The sequence below is a fragment of the Primulina huaijiensis genome, chromosome 16 (genome assembly GCF_012295235.1).
Source record: "Primulina huaijiensis isolate GDHJ02 chromosome 16, ASM1229523v2, whole genome shotgun sequence".
Classification (NCBI taxonomy): domain Eukaryota; kingdom Viridiplantae; phylum Streptophyta; class Magnoliopsida; order Lamiales; family Gesneriaceae; genus Primulina; species Primulina huaijiensis.
In genome coordinates, this window is record NC_133321.1 from 14,222,092 (window position 1) to 14,246,429 (window position 24,338).

At 35.0% G+C, this 24,338-nt stretch overlaps 3 protein-coding genes across 4 annotated transcripts; 1 reads left to right on the plus strand and 2 right to left on the minus strand.

The window, feature by feature from the left end:
- Positions 1–1,154: 1,154 nt before the first annotated feature.
- LOC140961050 (cyclin-A1-4-like) lies at positions 1,155–1,957 on the minus strand. The gene is made up of 2 exons (XM_073419371.1): positions 1,400–1,957; positions 1,155–1,307 (listed from the first exon to the last, which is right to left on the minus strand). Exons 1-2 carry the CDS (start codon positions 1,955–1,957, stop codon positions 1,155–1,157), a joined length of 711 nt encoding a protein of 236 aa, XP_073275472.1.
- A 2,703-nt stretch (positions 1,958–4,660) lies between these two features.
- Positions 4,661–11,611, plus strand: LOC140961237 (uncharacterized). Its single transcript, XM_073419629.1, has 8 exons — positions 4,661–5,081; positions 5,171–5,311; positions 5,479–5,706; positions 6,594–6,801; positions 7,565–7,701; positions 9,278–9,358; positions 10,463–10,529; positions 11,093–11,611. The coding sequence occupies exons 1-8, from the start codon at positions 4,768–4,770 to the stop codon at positions 11,411–11,413; spliced, it is 1,497 nt and encodes a 498-aa protein (XP_073275730.1). The 5' UTR covers positions 4,661–4,767; the 3' UTR covers positions 11,414–11,611.
- A 2,826-nt stretch (positions 11,612–14,437) lies between these two features.
- Positions 14,438–16,470, minus strand: LOC140961580 (uncharacterized). 2 transcript variants are annotated; one of them, XM_073420211.1, is made up of 5 exons: positions 16,324–16,470; positions 16,107–16,250; positions 15,942–15,990; positions 15,121–15,263; positions 14,438–14,693 (listed from the first exon to the last, which is right to left on the minus strand). In XM_073420211.1, exons 1-5 carry the CDS (start codon positions 16,324–16,326, stop codon positions 14,607–14,609), a joined length of 426 nt encoding a protein of 141 aa, XP_073276312.1. In that variant the 5' UTR covers positions 16,327–16,470; the 3' UTR covers positions 14,438–14,606. The 2 variants fall into 2 exon arrangements, with proteins under 2 accessions (XP_073276312.1, XP_073276311.1); XM_073420210.1 differs by having other exon boundaries at positions 16,107–16,255.
- Between the last annotated feature and the right edge of the window lie 7,868 nt (positions 16,471–24,338).

Below are 24,338 nucleotides of genomic sequence, written 5' to 3' on the forward strand. Positions count from 1 at the left end.
AAATATTCATAATAAATATAAATAAAAAAATTAAAAATTTATTTTAAAAAAAATACCCCTGCGCCAGGTCTCCTCCTGCGCCTATTTGCCAAAATAACGCAGCTCCATTCCTCCTGCGCCAAGCGCAGCCCCATTGGAGATAAATAAGCTGCACCACCATTTTGGTGCAGCTTTGGAGATGGCCTTAGCGTACTCAAACATATTTAGATCAATAATTTTGCGTTTGTGTTATATTATTAATTTAATATCAAATTATCAGTTTCTTTTCCTTCCAATTTATGTTTTTTTATTAAAAAAAATAAATTTATCAAAAAATTAATTTAAATTTTAATATATAAGTTATAAGATTTAGTTATTACGTGTTATCAAATTATAAATAGTTATTATGAAATAATAACATTAATGTTGAAAAAAATATTTTGGAAATATTTTTATTGTAGTGCTTCAAAATATAGTGAATATAGATTGCATTGATTTTTATGCAATACCAATGCAGCTAAGAATTTGGTGCAAAATATATTGAAGTAGCTTTACCTATTTTTATTAGGTTCCTCTTTGAATTTCTAAGAACACATGTATTTTTGTTTTTTCGAAAATTTTAGCTAGTTATGTTAGCTAATTTTGCTGGTGTTGGTATTTTTTGTACATCTCTCTATCTTTTCTGATTATTTTTCTAATTTATTAAAAGTTCAAAATATTTCATTAAATCTTATCTAATCATTAATATATGAGTTTCACATCCTAATAAAAAATGTATGTTTTTTACACAAAAATTATCAAACAAATTTTTTTGACAAAAACTTGTATGAGATGGTCTCACAAGTCGTATTTTGTGAGACGGATCTCTTATTTGGGTCATCCACGAAAAAATATTACTTTTATGCTGAAATTATTACTTTTTATTGTGAATATCGATAGGGTTGACTCGTCTCACAAATAAAGATTCGTGAGACCGTCTCACAAAAGACCTACTCAAAATTTTTTTAGAGTAATGTTATATATACAACCAAATTTGTACAACTAATGAAACATATTATAAGTTCGTAAATTGCAAAAAAAAAACCAAAAGTTGAAAATCAGAAACCGAAACAAAATTACAAAATCTCAAGTACAACATCTCAAGGCCATGCGTGCTTATCATTCACCAAGGTGGCTTAGATACTGTTGAAGTATTCGGCAGGAATGGATAGAGGAACAGCCTTCGACGCTACACGGCAATAGAGCAACAGGCGGTACTTACGACTAATTCCAGGAAAATTATACGTTTTCCCAATGGCATTAATGTCATGTAGTTCCATGACGCACTCCTGTAAATTAGATGGCTCGTAAAGCTACAGTGTTGCAAGGTTGGATTCCATGGCATTTGTGATGGGTGAAGAATGTATTTCGCCAAGAACACCGATGACGCGGCCACCACCGAAGGCAAGTAGATGTTTATGTTGTAAGAATAAAGCGAAAGCTCGGCGATGTAGCTGGCCATGCACCTCAACTCCACTCCGCCTTGTGCAGCTTGCATAAACCTCTCCATGAAAGACCATGTTGTGGGATTGGACAACTGGTATCCCAAGGACTTCAACACCGATTTTTCCATATCAACAATCTGTCGACAAGAGAACTTGTATTTTCTTGAAAAGATTCTCATGCTAGGGCACCAAACTTCTTCGTACTTGGAGGCAAGGATGAAGCATGCAACGCAAAGTAGCTCTGTTTTTGTGTTGTCCGCACTTTTCCCCATCGTCCAACTGTCAAAGTATTGAACCACATGATAGAGTGTCTCTTTGGAAAACTCTAACACATCAACGGTATCGACGAACCACTCGACGTAATAACCACGTTTCTCGTCTACTTGCGTCGATTTCGGCGGCCGCCTTTTCATGAATTCCAACGCACGTAAGTTCTTGAATATCTCAGGAGCAAGGTCGGGACACGATAAAAGGGGGTCCGCGCTTTTATCCATGTCTACGATCACTTTCGAATCATAAAGTGATTTCCTTGTAGAATGTTCCGAAATCAACAGTTAATCAAACCGTTCCATTGTTCCTAGAATTTGATCTTGATCCATGTTCCAAGGTCTGAATGGAATTGTGATTTCTCAAGGAAAAGATTTTCACTCTCTCAGGCTCTTGGATACGAGTATATTGTGTTTCTGTGTGTCTGATGAATTGATTTACGTAAATATTTATCGACTAAAATGTCTACTTAATGGATTTGAATTCTAATCCTGTAGTTAATATATATATATATATATATATATAAGGTTTATATAATCTTTGACCTACAATTTTCATGTACAAATAATTTAGATAATATAAAAATTTTTGTGTGACGGTCTCACAAATCAATTTTGTGAGATACTCTTGAAAAAAATATTACTTTTTATATTAAAAAATATTACTTATTATTGTAAATATATGATGAGTTGACTCATCTCACGGATAAAAATATGTGAGACCGTGATCTATTAGAGATCGTGATCTATTAGATGATATTATTTGAAATCTTGCAATGTATTTTGTTTGTTTTTTTTTTATCTTTTGGAAATATAAAAATCCATTCTATGTCTATCTGAATATGGCCTCTCACATGATGTGCCATAATTTCGATGAATGATTATTTCACGTACAATTTAATATTGAATTTTTAAAAATTATACGTAAAATAAAATATAAAGTTTTTATTAGATATAAATCATATATTATGTTTCCTTCTGACAAGACTCCCACATTTGTAAAGGAGCCAATGTTCTCAGCCAAAAGTTTGGTAAGATTTGGATCAAAATTTTTAAATCTATCGGTAAATAAAATATATTACTCAATCAAAGACGATATTAATACACTGATTATATCCAGGTCAAATAATAAACGCTTAATTTTATCATTTGACATGAATAACATTAATAAATAAAATTTCGATTATATAATACTTCAGTAAATAATAAGACATACATAAATTAAAGCCAATATTGAAGAACAACTAAAATACATATATATAGTCTATGCATGTTTCCTTTTATGCTTTTCACATATTAAATTCTTCAATATTAATTCATTAATGTTGATGTTATGGTGTTCCTAGATGTGTTCAACTAAGTCAGCTAGAAGCTGATGGTGCACTTGACTATCACGTTGCTTACTATTTCTTCGAATTCTGGGGTAGAGCCTTGAAATATCAGTATCGCGGGATTTTCTTCATCATCTAACCAATTGATTGTTGCATCTCTTTCATCATCAATAATCATGTTGTGCAAAATAATTCATGTATATATTATATCTCTCAAGTTATTCTTGTACCAAAATCGTTTCGGACCTCTTATCATTACTCCATGAGATTGGAGCACTCCAAAAATTCGCTCGACATCCTTTCTAGCATATTCATATTTTTCTTAAGATCCTCAGAGCATGAAAATCTCTTGACAAAAGTAGCTCATTCAATATAGATCACATTGGTTAGATAGAATCATTTTGTATATTGTTAGTCATTTACCACGAAATTTACATCATGTGTGTTTCCCTGTAAGACTCTATTGAACAAAGGAGATTCGCTAAACACGTTGATGTCATTACGCGACCTGCTATCCAAGAAAAAGTTCCATACCTACTAGTCCTCAAATGCTGTTGTTTCAAGTACAATTGTTGGCACCCCATGACCATGATCTATGAAATTATTTTTTACAACAGCTAGCACAAATTAATAACCGAGAAAGAATCTGTTGGTTCGGTTAAGAAGTCGAGTACACGAACGACCGTCCAAGGTAATTGTGGCTATGTTGTTAAAAAGGAAGATGGGACATGAAGACTCTAACTAGATAAGTACATTCAAGCAGTTTATCTTCTGAAAAACATTTCGATCTCAATTCATGGTCCCAACTGAATCACACTCATATATATCCAAATTAGACCACACTGCCTTGTCCAATTCAATCTATGAAGTGATTAGCATATCCATTGACAAGTACTGATTCGACCCGAGATCGGATCTCTCATATGTACCACTGTTAAGATGTCTCATATAGGTTGGATAAAGTTCTGAGAGTTGCATATATAGACTTGAAAAATTCTTTCTCTTGAATTAACTTTTAGTATTGAGTTAGGTCCAAGTCTCAATCTTAACAACCAAAACCTATTACATAAATAACGAAACAAAATATAAACAAAGAAAAAGGATATAGACTCTACAATGCTCGTCTCTTCTGCATATCATGTCTGGGTTTGATGAAGAAGATGTCGATCTGATCGAGCAACTTTAGCCGCTTCGGATTCGCTTGTCCAAAGCATCTCTTCTAATGTTGTAAAGTCATACATATATTTGGATTTTTATTTACGAAGTACATGTAGCAATAATTTATATTTAATAAAAACTCTTATAAAAGTATCACATGTATCAATTTTGCGAGATAAATTTAATTGATATATATCCATGCAACCGGACAAGCATGTTACAAGCATAAGAAATGAATATCGTTGCATCACAAAAACTCCGGATCAATTTCGTGGGTCAAATCTCTTATTTGGGTCATCCATGAAAAAGTATTAATTTTTATGCTAAGAGTATTAATTTTTATTTTGAATATCGATAGGATTGATTCGTCTCACAAATAAAAATTCGTGAGACCGTCTCATGATATACTTGCTAATCATGCATTGTACACGTGCGCAATTGAAAACCTATTCTACTCTTCTTTGATATCCAATTACAAGATTCCTCTTATGGTCAATTTACTAATAAGCCAATCATTAGAAAAAAGCTAATTAATTACATCCACCGGTGATGGCGGCGCCGGTGGACGGAACAGTCGACGCCTCCAACGATGATGAGAAGGGGTGCACGTGTCGCTCTAACCACATCCAGGACTGCTTGTACTGCCGGAGGAAGCGATCTTCGGCGTTGGGCCTGCCGTCTTCATCGTCATCCTGCTCTTTGCTGAGCTTCGACTCGTACCCTGTTCAGGACTACGATAAGATGTGGCGTGTATTCACGGCTTCTGTCAAAGGCTTCTCGATCGGCGCTGGCATAAAAGGTGGCCTCGCTCTCTTCGCTCTTTTCACTCGCATTCGCCGCCGCCGAGCACTACCTTCCTACAGGTATAATGTGTTAATATTGCTCGTGTATACTCCAGTCGTCAATCAAAATTTCTTCTTTTTGGTCAGATGTTGTGTTTGTCTTTTCCCAGGAAAGTAGAAATGTCATCAGGTGGTGCAGATGTGGTGTTGGCTTTGAAAGAAACTCTGAGGTATGGATTGTTTCTTGGCACATTTGCTGGGACATTTGTGTCCGTGGATGAGATTATTACTTCTTTGGGTGGTCACCGCAGGCATGATTTTTTAACCTCCACTATTAGTTTTACTTATTTGTGTTATTTCTTCCTTTTTTCAGATTGGTTATTTTTTCTAGCAGCATTGTTATTTTTGTTTATGTGGTGGTCTGTATTGTTAGCATAAACTTGTGCATTGATCCGTTGCATCATCATCTTAATATTAGGACTGCAAAATGGAGGGCTTTGCTGGCGGGGGCAATTGCAGGGCCATCGATGCTACTTACAGGGTTGAACACACAGCACACAAGCTTGGCAATTTACATCCTCATGCGTGCCACTGTGTTGGCTTCACGATGTGGGATAAAAAGCAATCGATTTGGGCATATATGTAAGCCTCTTACATGGTCATATGGAGATATTCTCCTCATGTGTCTCTCGTCTTCCCAGATTCTGTAAGGTTCTATTTCGCTGCTAAACAATTTATATTTTTATTTCAATTTCAATGTCATGAATTTACTTTTGTTTTTTCTTTTAATCTCAACAACTTTTCAATTTCTCCATTGTTGTGGAAATGTATGCATGGGCTACACAGATCAATGTGGGTATCATCTTGCTGGTGTTTTTGGATGTTTATGCATATAAGAAGCTTACGTTGGAAACTTTAGGCACTTAGGCTAGATTTTGAAACATGATCAACTTAGCTCTGCCTTATTCATTAGGTTGATGATTGAGGATCATTGTTATGATCAACTTAGTTCTGCATTGTTCTGTCTTTAAACATTTAAAAGCCATGGAAATTTTCTGAACTGCTAGTTAAGGCTAATCTTTTGTTTACTCTCTGATGACATGATTTTAAACTTTTACTTGCCATAATGTTCTATGATGTCCAGAAGGCATCATAGATCAGGGTTAAACTCTTTTCTGTTTCATGGAAATCATTGCTACAATGAAGCATGTGGGTTGCTTGACATGGTTTCAGGCATTTCGAGGGAAATGCATTTGCATTCAAGCATTCAGCGCATATAATCAACCGAAAGAGATTAGCATGCTATTGGCGTACTTCAAATTTGATTTTAAAAGTATACATGCTGTAAGTTGTAACTAGTGTGTTGGAAGGGTTTGTAGCCAAATTTGGAATTATTATTATTTGAATACCAATTAGTATTCCATCATAATTTTGATTTTTACCCTCAAAATATGTATTCATTGTAGTTATTCGCCAATTATTGGAAGACCTGACTACAGGATATGGTTTATAGTCTTATACTCACATGAAAGTATATAATATTAAATTCTTCTAAGAGCATGCTTTATGGTTGATTTTTGGATTTTATTTTAGGTCAGCCTACATTTTGAAGCAAAATAGTTTGCCCTCATCATATAAGTCATTTCTCAATAAACATGGAGCAAAGGACCCTGTCATTTTGAACGGGGTGAGAGAGATTGCATGTGGTTTACCTTTCACCAATTTGGAAGCTATAGAGAAATGTTACAAGTCTATGGGAGTTGAAATTAAACTGGATCCAACAATGAAAGTACCTTGCTCGGTACGTTAAGATTGAACTGATTTTTCTTATGTATATAAATACTGCATTTTTATCTGATCTTCTAACCTTGGATCTGAGTTTGTGATTGTTTGACATTTACATGACATTGCAGTTTTCATTGAATTTCTCATATCTAATTGGACAAAGTCTTGTTTTTTTTTTACTGATGAATATCTGGCAGATATTCAATAAATTTTTCCACATTAAACTAGATTTTTTATTTGAAGCTCTTAATGTGACTACGATTGCTGTCACCAATATTACAAATAACACTCCATCAGTCGTGCCAGTTTCTTTTTTTCAGATGTCTCCCCAAATGTGTGTCTGCTCTGAGAACCTCTGCCTTTATTAAGTTTTCAAAATTTAAAATCTTGCGTACCATATTCTTCTTAACCTCCTAGCGAAGCTCATTATTCTAATTACTTTCTCAACTTTTTGTCCGGAGCTCTATGGTTACTTGCTACGGATCAAAGAAATTCGCAAATGTCTACATTTAAAATTTTTAACTGATAATCAACCAATTCAGGATGAATTGGAACCTCACTGCTTTAGATTTGGGGAGGCAGGACCGAAGATTGATGGTGCCAAATTTTTGGAAACCATTACAATAGATGCGATAAACGCGGGGAGATGACAATTGTCCGTGGTGATCAATTAACATGCCATGTGATTTTTATCAAAAGCAAATTCTTTTTGCATAATTTGATTCTGAGTAGTCACTCGTCATGCAGACTTTTTTTTTTGTAACTTTTATTTCATGCAGATAATACATGGGAATCAAGCATGTGTTGCACATTTTTTTTCCTTTCTTCTTCAAGCCTATAAAAGAGCACTGCCGGTTTATCTTCCAGTGTATTTAATTCCTGCATTGATCGTTCATCGCCAAGGTGTCTTAAAGCGGTAACTCCTCTTTACTTTTTGTGGGATTGGCTTGTTTTAAGCCTGTGTACTACCCAATTCTCTGTTCCTTTAAGCATTCCATTGTTACTGGTTGAAGATCTTCTTGTTCATTTGTGAGAATCGATCCACAACAACACTACCTAATTACTCAGACTTGCCTAATTGAATGACCAAATTAAGTAACCTTTAAAATGACTGTCATGTTCTTAAAATCAGGAATATTTATAAAACCTGCAATTTACCCGAATCTGAAACATGTTGCCATAGCACATACCCTGATTTGTCGATCAAGTAAACCAACAAAATTATCTGACACTAATGTGCCATCTTCTTATGTCTCCTAAAATATTGACCCCCTCCACTTTCATCTACATTGCCATTCTCTACCTCTCACTCCATTGATATTTCATTACATTTTGCATGTTTGAATAAAAGTGTGAATGCTGTGGGCAAGCATTGAGAACAAAATTGTGGAAGAGAATAACAACTCCGCGTGGAAGAAAGATATGTGTGCTCCACATATTCAAATTGCTTTAGAACAGGCTTCTACCTTAGGAACTGTATGAGTTTAGAATTTTAAAGATTTCTCTGATGATGTATATCACATTTCCTATATTATAAGTTTTCTGTACCTTGTTACAGCTACATTAACTTGTGTATTGAGATTAAGCGGATTGAATTTGAAATGGAATCTGCCATGATAAAATTGTGCAATATATGAGTAATAAATGAATGGTTTAAATGCTGATTTTATCAAGGATATCATGAGATATCACTTCATCATTTAGTTTAGTACAGATAATATCTTAAACATGTGAAGTTAACATGAATTTGTTAAGTCAGGTTAATTGAACCTATCGATGCTGTTTCAATTTCAATGTAAGCATAAACAGCGGAATATGTGGCACACTAGATTAATTTACTGACATTTCTGTTTGGATTCCTTTCTGGAAACTACATTTTTCTGCCATGCAAGTATGGAGGCAAGTAATTTTCATTAAACATAACTAATTTCTGAGCTATAAAACATGAAGTTTATAGGTCAAAAGAGAAGTGTCTCTATAATGGAGCTTCCGAAGTCTGAATATCAGCAATCACCCTCTCTCTGCCTTGCCGAATAGGCTCTTTCCCTATCAGTGCAACGGCCACTTTCTCCCCACCCGGCATCGAAGAGACCCGGGCATGAGGACTACCTGGCATTTGCCTTTTTACAAACTGGTTATATTATCCAATTATGATAGCTGTTTTCAGATAATCATCAGTTATCTTTCCTCCATACTTTCTCACTGTTTCAAGTATTAGGTTCTGCATTTTCCTTTCTAAGGGAACTTCATTTGCTGTATGCTTGTATAATTAAAATCTCAACTTATTTTAAATCATATGCTCTGGTTCTTCTGATTGACAATAATACCGCTTATAAGTTACAATCTGCTGTATTTTCTAAAATTTTTGAAATGTGAACTGGACCTTTACAGTAGTTAAGCAAGGATCTCTTCCGTTTCTTCACTCAAGTTTGTTCTCATGGCCCATTTATTAACTAAATTTTGTACTTGTAAATTTGTTGAACGTCTTCCAGGCCACACACAATTTTATGGAAAGGTCTTTTTGGTACTGCGAGGTCAAGCTTGTTTCTCTCCATGTACTGTTCATCTGCCTGGTAAGTTTTGAATTTAAACACAATAATTACGGAAAGGAGTGTTCTGAACCTTTCTCGTACTATCGGTGATCAATATACATTTTGGTGTTCTCAACTGAGATCTATGCTGGGTAGCTAAAATTTCAACATAGCTTTTGTTTGGATGGAGTTCTGTTATCATCCAAGCAGCTCAAAAAATTGGACAATTTTCTAAACATTTCAGTTGAAAATAGGGAAAAAACATTAAAATTAAACTTAACAAGGAGCAACAAGAGGAGAGGTAAAACCTTACTCTCATTTAATCACATGGATTTTATTGAAAAGTAACCTAGTCCATTGTACTGCTCGGAAATATCCAGACCATTCCATAAACAGTTATGTTGAAAAGCGATCATGCGGAATCATGAGAGGAAAGTATGGTGGCGCCTTTTAAGATTGGAACTTGGACCTAACTCAACCCCAAAAGCTAGCTCAAGGGGGGAGGATTGTCCAAGTCTATATATGCAACTCCCAAGTTATTTATTCAATCGATGTGGGACAACTAACACACCCTTTTCACGCCCAAGAATGAACATCTGGAGCGTGAAGTTTACAAATGACCCAATTATGGGGATAGCGGGTGGCCCAATTATGGACAGTTCAACGCATAACGGTGAATCTGAGCACTGATACCATGTTAAGATCTTGGAACTTGGACCTAACTCAACCTCAAAAGCTAGCTCAAGAGGGGATGATTGTCCAAGTCCATATATGCAACTCCCAAGTTATTTATCCAACCGATGTGGGACAACTAACAGCGCCTAAATTCAAATCTGGCCTCCACCCATGTCACGATTGAGTTCTTGCTACCCTCAGGACAACATTACCCTCTGGGTACATCCAATAACTACCGCACCAAAAGTCCTTTTCATGTGGGATCAAGCATAGATCTCATGTGTTTGAGCTTATGCTGACTGTTAGATCTCCAGTGGGAGGTAATACCCCCGCTATAACATCTCGTTAACCGTCTGTCACTGCCAAATTATACCAGACTTTGCTCAGGCCATCCCCCACCTGGAATCCTTCTTTTATTAATATTATCGTACTACTTTTACTCGTTATTTTAAAGTTTTTTTCTTCTTATAGGATATGGACATGCTTCCTGTTCAGGATTTTCCAGAAGTGTAATGTTCCCATGGTGGCAATCGGAACGGTAAAAAGAACATCTATATTACTTTCTGAAATTAAAAAATTAACCATGTGCGAGAGAATATAGTAGGCTTGAGTGGGCATTCTAATGTGTCCTTCAAAAAAAAATCAAATTAGTTGCAAAATGTTTTCTTAAAAAGGATATTCAATAAGAAAGTTTTAGATGGCGAGAAATTTTTTTGAAATTTTATTATTTTAGTTGTTTTTTAAGCGATTGAGATGTTCGAAACAATGTATACAAGGTACTCCATATGTTTCTTCTTAAATGATGTTTTAGTAAAAAAATATTATGAATATTAATCGCATCAAATTAAATTTTTGGTCATCCGGTCTGAAACTGTTTAAAAACCATTTACAGTTTAATGAGTTTGAAAGAGACAGGTGGATAGAATAGGCTGAGGCTGCCCTGGATGGATGGATTTCATTTGATGAATGGATTTATGATTCAATGAATAGTGATACTGTTTAAGGCTGATTTTGAAATTAGGAAAAAACAGCTAATGGTTTCTGAGTATAGAGCTGAAACAAAGACCCAACTTACGCATCTTGTTGTATGTACCATAACAGTTTCCGACTGGTCTAGCTCTAGCAATTGAGAAGAAGAGCAGAAGGATAGAGATATCTCTATACTGCCTTGCACGAGCAATCGAGAGCTTCTTCACTTGCATGTCTGACTTAGGATACTTAACCCAATCAAAAAATTTCAAGAGAGCTGATGTTTTGATCTTTAGCATATCAACCGCAATAATCATGCACTGTTATGCCATGGAGAGGGATGTCTTCCGATCCAAGTACCTCAATGTTCTAGATTGGGTGTTCGGGATTCCTCTTCCGCCATATGAGACAACTCCGCGGAAGATGAGGCGAAGTGCCACCACAGAATTTTAAGTTTCAAATTTCAAAGGAGGTATGTTTTGATACACCATAGATAAATTGATTCTTCAGCTCATGAATGTATTTAAAGGCTTGTTTCACAGCAAACATGGCTGTATTTAATTTGATTCTTTCATGTACCTTGTCCTTGTGTTAACTTCAGCTGACGAGCCCCTTTTTTGAGGAAATTAGTTGATGTTAGTTTGTACTAAATTTGAGTTGCATGTCTACTTTTAGAATATTTTTCTTTTAATTTTTCTCCCTTTAGAGATTTAAGCTAACCACCGGGAGATTTATCGGAACGAGTTCTGCATAAAATACAAGTTGGATTTAATCATGAAATTTCATATACCTCATAGAGGTAGCATGTATTATCAGTCTCTTCAACAACTCGAAACAGTCCATAAAAAAAATTAAAAAGGATTCTTGATCAGTGATGGTTATTTGTGGCTATATATCAACTGGAGTGGTATGGGATTATTTTCGTGAGATCTAATGTAGATCCAACTTTCGATTGATCCGGGGACCACCACGACTCCTCTCATCTAGAGAATATATATATCCCTTATCCGATTATATGAACATCTACCGGTTGTGTTATGTACCTCATTAAAATTGATTTACAAAAATAAATGTCACAAAGCATATGATTAATAGCACATACTCTTTATGCTACAACTTATGTGCTAAACTATGTGAATATAACACCAATCAATGTAGATCTCATTTCAGCCTCATATACGGTTGCTCGGTCCCTTGTATATTAATTATCTCATCGTGTAAAGATGTTTCAAATATGGATGGTTAGGATCAGGTTGGAGTTTAGAGGAATGATGAATAAATTTTTTCAGAATATTTTTTAAAATCTTGAGTAGCAATAATTCGTTTTTGAAATGTTCAAAAAATGAACCGACCACTGAGAAATTAAATCGAGTTTGATTTTCAAACCAAGCGAAAGAAACTCAAAATAATCTCTCTAAAAACCGATTAAATATTTTGTAAAACATTTGAAAAGAATGCAAGTTGAATGTATAACAAAATTTGGTTGAAGCATTTTTATCTAACATTTTGTATGCAATATTTTGGTATTTGAAAGACACATAAAATACTTCAACTATGTCTACGAAAAATAGTAGCAAAAGTAAGTAATGCAATAAATAAATATGCACGAATTTTTTTATGGAAGTTCAAGGGTCAAATCTTGCTACATCTCTATTTCTTTCGTTGTCGAAAGGATTTCATTAGACGATTTATACAACCCTTAGTATAAACTCATTTCGACTTAAAACTTATCAATTGTCTAATCGAAACTTCTAAAACATTCTCGATTGAAGGTCGTAACCTCCCAATCTGCATAATGTTTAATATCTTTTATGTCAAAACTACAAACACAATTTTTAATATATTTGTGTGAATGCTATCACTCCATTAAACTTTGAAACTCATCTCTTTTGTACATGTGAGTGATTGTTTGTGGGGAGAAATTAATCAATTATAGTGTATATACTCTCAAATATATCATCACAAGGGAAAAATGTCTCACTAAGCTAATATATCTATTTAGACTCTCTGACAGTTGCAGTCCGGTTCTAGGAGCAAAATTGTTGAATGAATGAACCGGTCGGATGAGCAAAAATGTTGAATGAAACAATTGCATGAGTAAAACGGTTGTATGCATCTAGTCGATTGGATGAGCAAAATGGTTGAATGCGTGTGGTCTGGTCCGGTGATTATAACTCTTGATTTGTTGATTTCTGAACAAAGTGATAAACATGAAAGTTTATTCATTTCTCTTAGTTTTTCATATAATAAAAATGACTCATTTTCGAGTTCATATGAGAGAGATATGTTCAAAATACCGGAAATGCTCATGTCTAGCCGGAAGCTATATCTGTGTTGCAGACCAACAATTTCATCGTGATTTATCAGCTTCTTAAGTTTTGATTAAGACTTCGATCTTTGAAGCTGATTTGTAGATAATTGTCTTATCTTTACAACGCATACTGAATCGTTCCATCATGATAATCAAGCTGAGAGATATGGTCAAAATACCAGAGCTAATTTATCAAGTTGTCCGGCTCGAGGATGTTTGGTCGGTCGGATCTTGCGACCACCATTTCGCCTCGATAACGTCCTAATTCATTCGACCAACCTGAAATATGATTTATGGAGAATTGAGTTGAATTTCCATTGGTTTTGGACGCTAGTCATTCGGATAATTGGTTTGTGAGATATCATTGAAATATTTCTCCTCGACAGATTTTAGCTCGACTTCATTTAAATTCCAGCTTCTCAAATATCTCAACTTGACATCTTGCAACTACACATTTAAATAAATATGTTAGAAACACAACAACAAGTTTTGTTATCCTCAAAATAAAACTTACTAACGTTTCCGTAACCCATCATGGATATTTGTTTAAAATATATAAGATGTTTTTATGTACTTCAGAAGAAGTATCCGTCAACAAAATGGTGTGATATGAAAATTTATGCGACAATAGTAATAAACATATTTGATCAGATATGATCAATGAATATATGTTTAAGCATATTATGTAATATGAGAGCTATTTGTAAATTTTATAATTACTGATATATTTCTTTGAAACGATAAATATAAATTATGTGAACATGTAAGTGCGAAAAAATTCAAAGGTCTCTCTTTTTAGAATGTGTATCGTATTGGATACAAGTGCAAATTCCTACACGTTATAATTACCATAAACAATAAGAGGAAGACAAATCAAAACCATAGTGTGCTTCCGAGCAGAAGTGCAAAAGAGTTCCAAAGCTCTCTCTTTTTAGAACGATTGGGTGCACAGCAGAAAATGAAACTAATTGTGAATAGCAGCATCCCATTACTTCAATTTGTCACCACGCAGGTCGAATCACTTTGACAAGAGCACGATTAGCTTTCAGGCTCAATCACTTGGTTCGAGGAGTGAACCAGTGGCTCAACCCTGATATTTCTCGGATTGAGATTTTATTCAGGATTAATATGTAGTACCTCTTGACATTACGAACTGTAAAACAATTAGTTCAAAAGTATCTACACAACAGAAAGTCAGACATCACCAATATAGGTAGTGCAACAATTCAAGCTTACACTTTCAACACAGTTCATACACCTAAATTATTTGCAAAAAGCCGAGACGCGGTTTCATGTCTGAAACAAATAGAGTACATGTTTGAAGGCTAGAGACCATCAACTAGAATGGATTCCTCCCATAAAGTTCCTTGGGTCAGGGCAATTTCCATTGAACTGAGCCTGTGAGAAATCGAAGCCTGGATTCTGCAGAATGAAAATTTACATTACAAATGAGAAGAAATTTTGGGGTGTATAATATTCCTTTAAGTCATGCATACTGATCTTTAGATATTCACTGACAACAATAAGTTGAGAAAAGAAAACCATAGAGTTGGGATGATAGTGTCAACATTTCTAGCAAGCATGAAATACTAAACAAACGTTTATAAGATCTCGTCACAGCCAAAGTATGTGGTGCTTTTGTAAGTATGTTAGTCAAATTTTCGTGGAAAAATAATATAATCAGGATACGAAGGTCCTTGTCAATTTAAATCACACCAATATGTTTCTTAATGAGGGAGCCAGAGATTTAATGACTAGCTTCTTGACATTTGTTGCGGATATATAATTATTATACTTATATAATTATATTCTTTATTATACATTTCCAAGAGAATTAAGGTTGGTATACCTCTTCTTGAAATCGTTGAAGCATGAGCCGCTTCTGTTCTAGATCTGTAGTGTAGGGATCTAACTGGCCTTCACCTACTATAGGCGAAGACCATGTCTGACCTTTGTCCCTCTTCTGCAATGTTAAGTGCAATATCTCATCTTCTGCACAGTGAATATAAGAGATTGAATAATGTAAAAACCACGCTATCAGAATAGCTGTCTGGCCATTACCAAGTTATCGCATGATAGATGTAAACGTCAAGTCCATTGCAACTGTACAACCAACTCATCCAAATTTTTTATTCCCAGAAAACTAGAATAAAGTTCTAAACTGCGAATTTGATGCAAAAGATCCATCATATACTGCTCCATTGATCAATTTCTACTTCCTAGATAAACTAGCACAAGACTTTGCCTTTGGAGCACCATTTTCACGGCCAAATGCCTTCCTTAAACTTTGATTGTTGATTAATAACAAAGGTTAATAAGTTCCACGTACAGTCAATAGTTATGAATCCCAATTGACAAATTTTATATATCTCATATTCAACCACAACAGCAGGTCTTCATTTAGCTAAGAAACAAACAAGAGAGTTAATTTGCACGAGTTTCAGATTTTAGACCATTTTCCTACAAGAAATACAAGACCCAGTTCCTATACTTTTCAAGAAGGAAATGAGAAGATCACATTTCAATGCCTTCCCACCAAACACACATGAAGCAAACAACTTAATCAAACCCATAAATTCAGCGAGCTATTCCACCATGCATGCATTTAGAAGAAACATAACAAAAGAACTTTTTATATTCGAAGCTGAAGAAAATCAAAGAACAAATTACCAAGAGTCCAAAATGAACAATCGGTCTTCACCGGAGCCGTAAGATCATGCTGTGATTGACCCAACAAACAAACAAAAAGACTGTCAATAAACCAAAACAATAAATATTTAAAATCAACATAAAAATCACAATTTGGGAAATATATATATATAAACAGAAGCTAACATTAAGGTAAGGAGGATTCCCTTTGATCCCGACTTCAACATGCTTGGAGCCAATCTTACAATAAAATAGCTTCTTCGGAACATTAGGCGGAAGCGATATGTACATATTCACCTCTTCAAGCGTTTGGTCCCAGTCGAACACCTTCTGCCCTGGGAAAAAAAGGCTTTTAAACACGAAATCCACTTCAGATTCACATATAAAATCAGAGAATCCATACCATTATGTATGAAGCTGTGCTTTTTCTCAGGAGCCAATTTCTCCGCCATTTTCACTATATTGAGGATTTCACAATCTTTAATTTTGTCAATTACTTCTCATTACAAAGCCCTTGCGAAATAGGAGGACGGAGTACTAATATTATTATGACAAAAATGCGTGTGAGACGGTCCTCAATATTATTATGACAACAATGTGTGTGAGACGGTCTCACGGGTTGTATTTTATGATACGTATTTCTTTGGGTCATTAATGAAAAATACTAAAAGATATAGGGAATGAAAATTATATATATTTTTGTTATATTGAAATTTGGAAAAATAAATTTATAATGAGAAAAAATTTATCATTAGGCCAAAGAATAATAAATTTTATAAATAATTTATCAAGAGATCCAAGAATATTTAAAAAAATTATATTGGTCCGGGAAATTTTTTTTTTATTGTAGAGAAATAAATACACAAGAATAATAAATTCATATTGAGTCAATTTACACTATTATTATTATATAATAGTTGTTTTTTCCCAAAATTATAGGCCTCCAAAAAACAGGTCTGATTCGGATGACTCTTTGTCCTCCTAATAAGAACGATCATATTTAACTTTAGAACGTCAAGCAAAAACAGATATCGTAAACAAGAAAAAAATATTGTTTTCAATTTTCAAATAAGTGTTTTTAATAATCTATTTTTCATAATTATTTATCTTTGTTGGATTTTACTCACCAACAAGCTTTTGGGAAAGTGAAAAATATTCGAGCTTATGATTTTCTTGAATTTTCAATAATTACTATATTGGAAATTATCGTTACCAGATAATTCAAGATCTTAAATTAAAATCTTAAATGTAAATACAGTTAATAATTTAAATATTATCTCTAAAATTAGTTGAGACATGAATTTAAGTTTATTATGTATAACTTTTGTTTGTACAAAACTATGTTATATATTTTGGTTTATAAATTTAATTGAAACCTTATGATATACTAAGTAAAATATACAGCTTGAGCTCGACTTATATTTTAAATATTTTGCTATTAAAAGAGATGCAATATCTCGTTCTTAAAATGTTCAAAAATTAACCGAGCACTGAGAAATAACTTCGAGTTTGGTTCTAAAACTAAGTGGAAGAAACTCAAAATAATCCCTCTAAAAACCGATTAATCATTTGTAAAACATTTAAAAATATGCAAGTTTAAATAATAAAAACAGTTTGCTTGAATAATTTTATCAAACATTCGATATGCATTATTTTGGTATTGAAAGACACATAAAATGCTTTAACAATGTATCTTAAAACAGTAGCAATAATTTAATGCAATAAAGTAAGAGACACAAATTTATTTATGGATGTTCGGATATAAAACTCATATGTCTTTCATTCTTCCACTTGGGAATGATTTACTAGAAAATTTTGATTTTATACAACTATTTGTACAAACACATTTCGACTTAAAATTTATCTCTTGCCTGATCGAAATCATAACACACTCTCGATTGTAGGTTGCAATCTTATAATCCGCATAATTTTTAACGTTTTTTATGTCAAGACTACAAACGCAATTTTTAATGTCTTTATGTGAATACTATCAATCAACTATTCTTGAAGCTCAACTCTCTTTTGTGTGAGTGATTGTGTATGTGAGGAAATTAATCTATTATAGTGTATATACTCTCAAATGCATCCTCGTATACAAGAAAAAATCTCTCATCAAGCTAATATATCTATTTAGACTTCTTCTTGGGCTTATTCTTATTTTAACTTGTTTTTCTTTTATATAAGTTGTCTATACTTTGAATCACCATCAAAGCTTGTTGTTTCATCTTCAAATTGTTGTATTTATGTCTTAAAGAATGATATAAACATTTGAAAAAGTTATGTATTGTTTATGACATAAAAACAGTCATATGTGACTCTCTGACTACTTTTGATTTTAAGTTGTTTTAGCAGTTGGACTTTCAGAACGGTCTGGTCGGATTTTGGTGGCTGGACTTTGAGAGAATTTGAGTCTAACTGGACAAAGTCAAGCTGTTTTCTTCTTTTGATCATCGATTTTCTGGGTAAAATGATAAACATATATATTGTAGCCATTCCTCTTTAACTTTCTATATAATCAATAATCACTCAATTTCGATTTCATATGAGAGATATATGATCCATATGAGATATATATGATCTAAATACTAGAACTACTCGAAAAATAGTCCAAATAGCGGCTAGAAGTTTTGTGGTCTGATATACTAATTATAGATCTTGATTGTTTGATTTTTGAACAAAGTGATATACATAAAAGTTGTAGCTCTTTATTAGCTTTTCATAGGATCTAGAATCACTTCAGTCCAAGTTTGTATGAGAGAGTTATGATCAAAATATCATAACTGATCAAAAAAATACTCCGATTAAAGGCAAGAAGTTTTGTAGTTCGGTCCGGTTATTATAGCTCTTGATATCTGGGCAAAGTGGTAAACATGATATGAAAGTTGTAGCCCTTTATCTTAACTTTGCATAGCATCAAGAATCACTCAAATATGAGTTTCTAAGAGACATATATGCTCGACATACTGGCATCCGGTTAACAAACATAATGTCCAAACTAACCCGTCCGACCAGAGCTGGTCAAGACCAGCCGTTTTCTTTATATGCGATTTCCAGCTTGATCTTGCAATCAATGTTTCGCCTAGACAACATCCGAACTAGCTCAATCGATCTGAAATATGACTTATAGAAAATTGAGTTATTTGTTCAAAAGTTTTGCCCAATGGTCATTTAGATCACTGATCTATGAGATATCATTGAAATACTGAAACTCGTCAGAGTCTAGCCATTTGCAAAAATTAGAGTTTCAGCTTCCAACTTTAGGTAGCAACTTTATACTTAAATAAATATGTTAGAAACACAATAACAATTTTTGTTATCGTCAAAATCAAGATTGTTAGTGTTTGCGAACCTAATAAGTTCACTCATCTATCTTTATTTTTATTTTATATTAAATAAATAAAAATTTAATTTTATTTACACAATTTAAATTATTATTATTTAAAATAAATAATAATATCATTTTTATTTTTCATTTAAAACTATTTTATCTTATTTTACAAATGCAATTTATTTAAAATTAAAGATTTATTATAAATTTTAAATGAATAACAATTTAGAGTAAGTCTCTTGTGAGACGGTCTCACGAATTTTTATCTGTGAGACGGGTCAATCCTACCGATATTCACAATAAAAAGTAATACTATTGGCATAAAAAGTAATACTTTTTCATGAATGACCCAAATAAGAAATTCGACCCACGAAATTGATCCGTGCAACCGTCTCACAAGAGTTTTTGTGAACAATTTATTAAAACGTAGGTACAAAATTAGATAGAAAAGCTCGGAAGTTGTGAATTAAAAGCATGTTATTCATTGTTTTTCAAATTACACTGTTGATCTTTACATTTATAGCAAATACAACAAATGAAAGAATGACACGTGGATTTGTTGTTGCAATTAACATGCCAGACAATCATTCTGTTTGTTAGATTCGTGAGTGCGCATTCATCAGCATTTTCTTGATGGGCCAGGCTTTGAACATTTGATTATGGACCGGACTTTGATCTTTTGACTATGGGCCTTGAATCTTTGTTCTCTTAACTTCCTCCCTCAAGCTCAGCAATGGTTTAGGAAGAAGTCTGAGCTTGGAACGTAATCTGAGAAAAGTGGCAGCGGTCAAAGCTTTAGTGAGGATGTTTGCTATTTGATCAGAAGTTGGGACATGCCGAACGGAGATAGACTTGGATAATACTTTCTCTCGTGCAAAATGTAGATCAAGCTCAAGATGTTTTGTGCCAGCATGAAGTACTGGATTTGCACTTAAGGCAATGGTGCTGAGATTATCACACCATATTATAGGAGGTGCGACTGGTTGAACATGGAGTTCAGTTAATAAAGATTGAATCCAAAGAAGGTCCGATGTGGCATTAGCAAGACTTTGATATTCGGCCTCGGTACTGGAGCGTGAAACCACAGCTTGCTTTTTGGAGCTCCAAGAAACAGGGGTGTTTCCAAAGAACCAACAAAACCCAGAAGTTGATCTTCGATCATCAATATCACTGCCCCAGTCAGCATCGCAGTAGCCAATAAGATTGAGATTAGAAGACGGAGTGAGATGAAGACCGTAATCAAGAGTGCCTGTGAGATAACGAAGAATACGCTTGACAGCCTTCCAATGTGTATGAAGAGGTCTTTGCATAAACTGACATACTTTATTCACACTGAAGGAAATGTCGGGCCTTGTAATCGTGAGGTATTGAAGAGCTCCGACTGTGTTTCGATATAAGGTAACATCTTCAAATATGTCATCATCATGTGCAGATAACTTGATGTTGGTAATCATAGGTGTAGGCAGAGATTTAGCTTTATCAAATTTTGTTTTGACAAGAAGATCTCGGGCATACTTGGTTTTAGTAAGAACTAAAGATTGATATGGACACTTAAGCACTTCGACGCCCAAGAAGACGGACAAATCACCAAGATCTTTAAGAGAGAACTGAGTATGTAGCTGTAGGATCAAGTCTTGAACATGAGAGTTATTACTTCCTGTGATTAAAATGTCATCCACATATATAACAACATAGAGAATAGAACTTGAATCATATTTGACAAAGAGAGATGTGTCGGCCTTAGACGCAGAGAACCCCATTGACAAAAGAACACGTTTGAGTTTGTCAAACCACGCAAGAAGGGCCTGTTTTAAACCATAAATTGCTTTGTGCAATCTGCAGACAAGCTGAGAACTGCGTGACCCAACCTCAAAACCAGGCGCTTGTCGCATGTAAACAATCTCATCAAGATGTCCATGTAAAAAGGCATTATTAACGTCAAATTGACGAATATTCCAGCCTTTAGAAATGGCAATGGTGAGCACAAGCCGTATAGTGGTTGGCTTGACAACCGGACTAAAGGTTTCAGTGTAATCTAAACCAGGAGTTTGAGAGTACCCTTTGGCCACGAGACGAGCTTTATACAGAGCAACATCGCCATTGGGATTAGTCTTGAGTTAAAAACCCATTTGCAGCCTGTGATTGGGGCGTGGGTAGGGGCTTCAACAAGGGACCACGTCTGATTCTGAATAAGTGCTTGATACTCACTATGCATAGGCGCACAGGTATGGAGCAGCTTATGACCAAAACTTTGGGCTTAGAAATTCCAGCCTTGGATAGAGTGATCATCGGGTGGCAATTCTTGGGAGAGGAGGCAGAGTTTGAGGATTCCGAAGGAGAGGATAGAGACATGGAAATGGTGGGAGAAGGACGAAGTGGAGAGGAGAGAATGAGGATTTGGAGAGGAGTATAAGGTTGGAGGTATATTAGAGGGAATGAGTTGTGGTAGGTAAAGTAAAGAAGTGTCCGAGGGATCTTCAGAAGAGGATTGAAACATATTGTTGTAAGGAAAGACCACTTCATTGAATTTGACATCCCTATAGATATAAACTCGGCCATCCTTACTATAACAAATGTAGCCTTTATGAGCATTACTGTATCCTAAGAAAATACAAGGTTTCGAGCGGAATTGAAGCTTATGGTTATTGTATGGTCTAAGGCATGGAAAGCATAGACACCCAAACACAAGGAGAGAAGAAAAATCTGGATTTTTATGATAAAGAAGCGTGAATGGTATATGGCCAAGAGTTCCAGAAGTTGGAAGTCTGTTAATAAGATGAACAGGAGTGAGGAAAGCATATTCCCAAAAACTTAAGGGCATAGAAGCATGGGCAAGCAGGGAAAGACCAATCTCAACAATATGGCGGTGTTTTCTTGCTGGGAGGTGTAAGGTCAGGAAAACCTATGGATTATGCCATGATTGTGAAGAAAGTTAGAAAGAGATCTAAACTCTCCTCCGAAATCAGTTTGTAGGATCTTAATATGTTTCTGGAGTTGGGTTTGAACATACTTCTTAAAGTGAAGGAACACTGAATACACTTCAGATTTAAGCTTGAGAAAATAAATCCAAGTGAACCTACTGTAGGCATCAACAAAGCTCACATAATATTTGAATTCATTTCTAGATACAGTATGAGCTGGACCCCAAACATCCGCATATATTAATTCAAAATGTTCTGAATATTGTGTTAAAGAAGAAGTGAAAGGTAACTTATGACTTTTTCCAAGTTCACAGGTAGTGCAAAAGGCCATAGATTCATTTCTGAAAACAGAGAGATTACAAGAAGATAAAATTTTCTTAACAACAGGTAAGCTAGGATGGCCTAGTCTAAGGTGCCACCGATCCAAGAGACTCGGAGGCACATTGATTGATGGCTGGATGTGATCTCTGTTAGTGGAAGAAAATGAAGATGAGAGACATTTTGCTGAAAAGATGAACTGAGTGAGAAGTTTTCCAAGACTAAACTTGTATAGCCCATCATGGAAACTCCCTTTGAGAAGAACTTCTTGAGTTGCTAGATCCTTCACAAGACAAAAGTGAGGGTGAAATTCAAAGAAAACGTGGTTATCTTGTGCAAACTTGCTAACACTCAATAGGTTTTTATTTATTTGAGGAACACGGAGAAGATTAGTTAGCACAAAGGTACGAGATGAAGAAGGGGAAAGGAATTTGGAATGACCAAGATGAGAGACAGCCAAACCTGCTTCATTTCCCATTTGAACCTTACCCCCCCCTAAATACTCAGAACCCAATGTGAGATTTCCTAGTTCCTGAGTGACATGATGGGATGCCTCGGAATCTGGAAACCACCATTCTTCAACAGGAGAGTCAGAGGCAGTAGTGTTGAACGCAGTAGTGTTGAGGGCAGATGGTGGATGTGGTGGAGAGGAACGATGTTGATACTGATATTGCGATATCCTGGTATTCTTTGGCATTGGGACATAATCCTTCTCAAAACGATAGTAGCATATTTTTGCTATATGTCCAGTGATAGCGCAGATTTGACAGACAGTGCGGCCATTGTTGGGTTGCAATTTCGCCCCCCTCCTCTCATGTTTCTACCATGGCCTCGTCCTCGTTGATAAGAACCTTTGGAGGGCTGAAAGTGCTCGTGCTTCTTTGGGGATGTTAAGGTTGAGGCATGAATAGCAGGAGCATGGCTGCTGCCATTGAGATTATAGGTTTCAATGTGTCCTTCATGTGACAGGAGTAATGCGCTGACATCAGCAAAATTAAGAGAGTCGGTGTGTGAGGTGATGTGAACAACCACTGAATCATACTTGATTCCTAATCCTCCAAGGACGTATAAAGTCTGATCTTCTTCTGTGATCAGATGGCAAGTAGCTGCAAGTGTATCTATATAGTTTTTCATCTTACTGAGATAGTCTTTCATTGACATGTTACCTTTCTTGAGTGTTTGCAATTGAAGTTTGTAGTGCACTACTCATGCTTTTGTTCTTGAAGCAAACAAACAAGTGACTCTTCCCCAAAGTTGGGATGAAGTTTGACATCCCACCATTTGGCTTTGCACTGCTTCTGCCATGGAAGCAAGAAGAAACGAGAAGAGTAGTTGATCTTGTCGACACCAGGAGATGTACTGGGGATTGATTGTTTCTTCACTGCCTTCGGTGGAAACAAGATGAGAAGGGATTGGTGGGTTGTCGAGGATGAACACTTCTAGCCCCAAACCTCGAATGCTAGCCAAAACTTGTAAGTTCCACAGCAGATAGTTATCGTCATTTAACTTTACTGAGGTAATCTGATTTGCTGGGTTGATGATAAGGAGATTGGGATTAGAAGGAACAATGTTAATGGACGTTGAGGAATTGGCCTCCGCCATTTTTTTTAATGCTATGATACCAAGAAAGAAAAGCTCAGAAGTTGTGAATTAAAAGCATGTTATTCATTGTTTTCCAAATTACGCTGTTGATCTTTACATGTATAGCAAATACAACAAATGAAAGAATGACACATGGATTTGTTGTTGCAACTAACATGCCAGACAATCATTATGTTTGTTAGATTCGTGAGTGCGCATTCATCGGCATTTTCTTGATGGGCCAGGCTTTGAACATTTGATTATGGACCA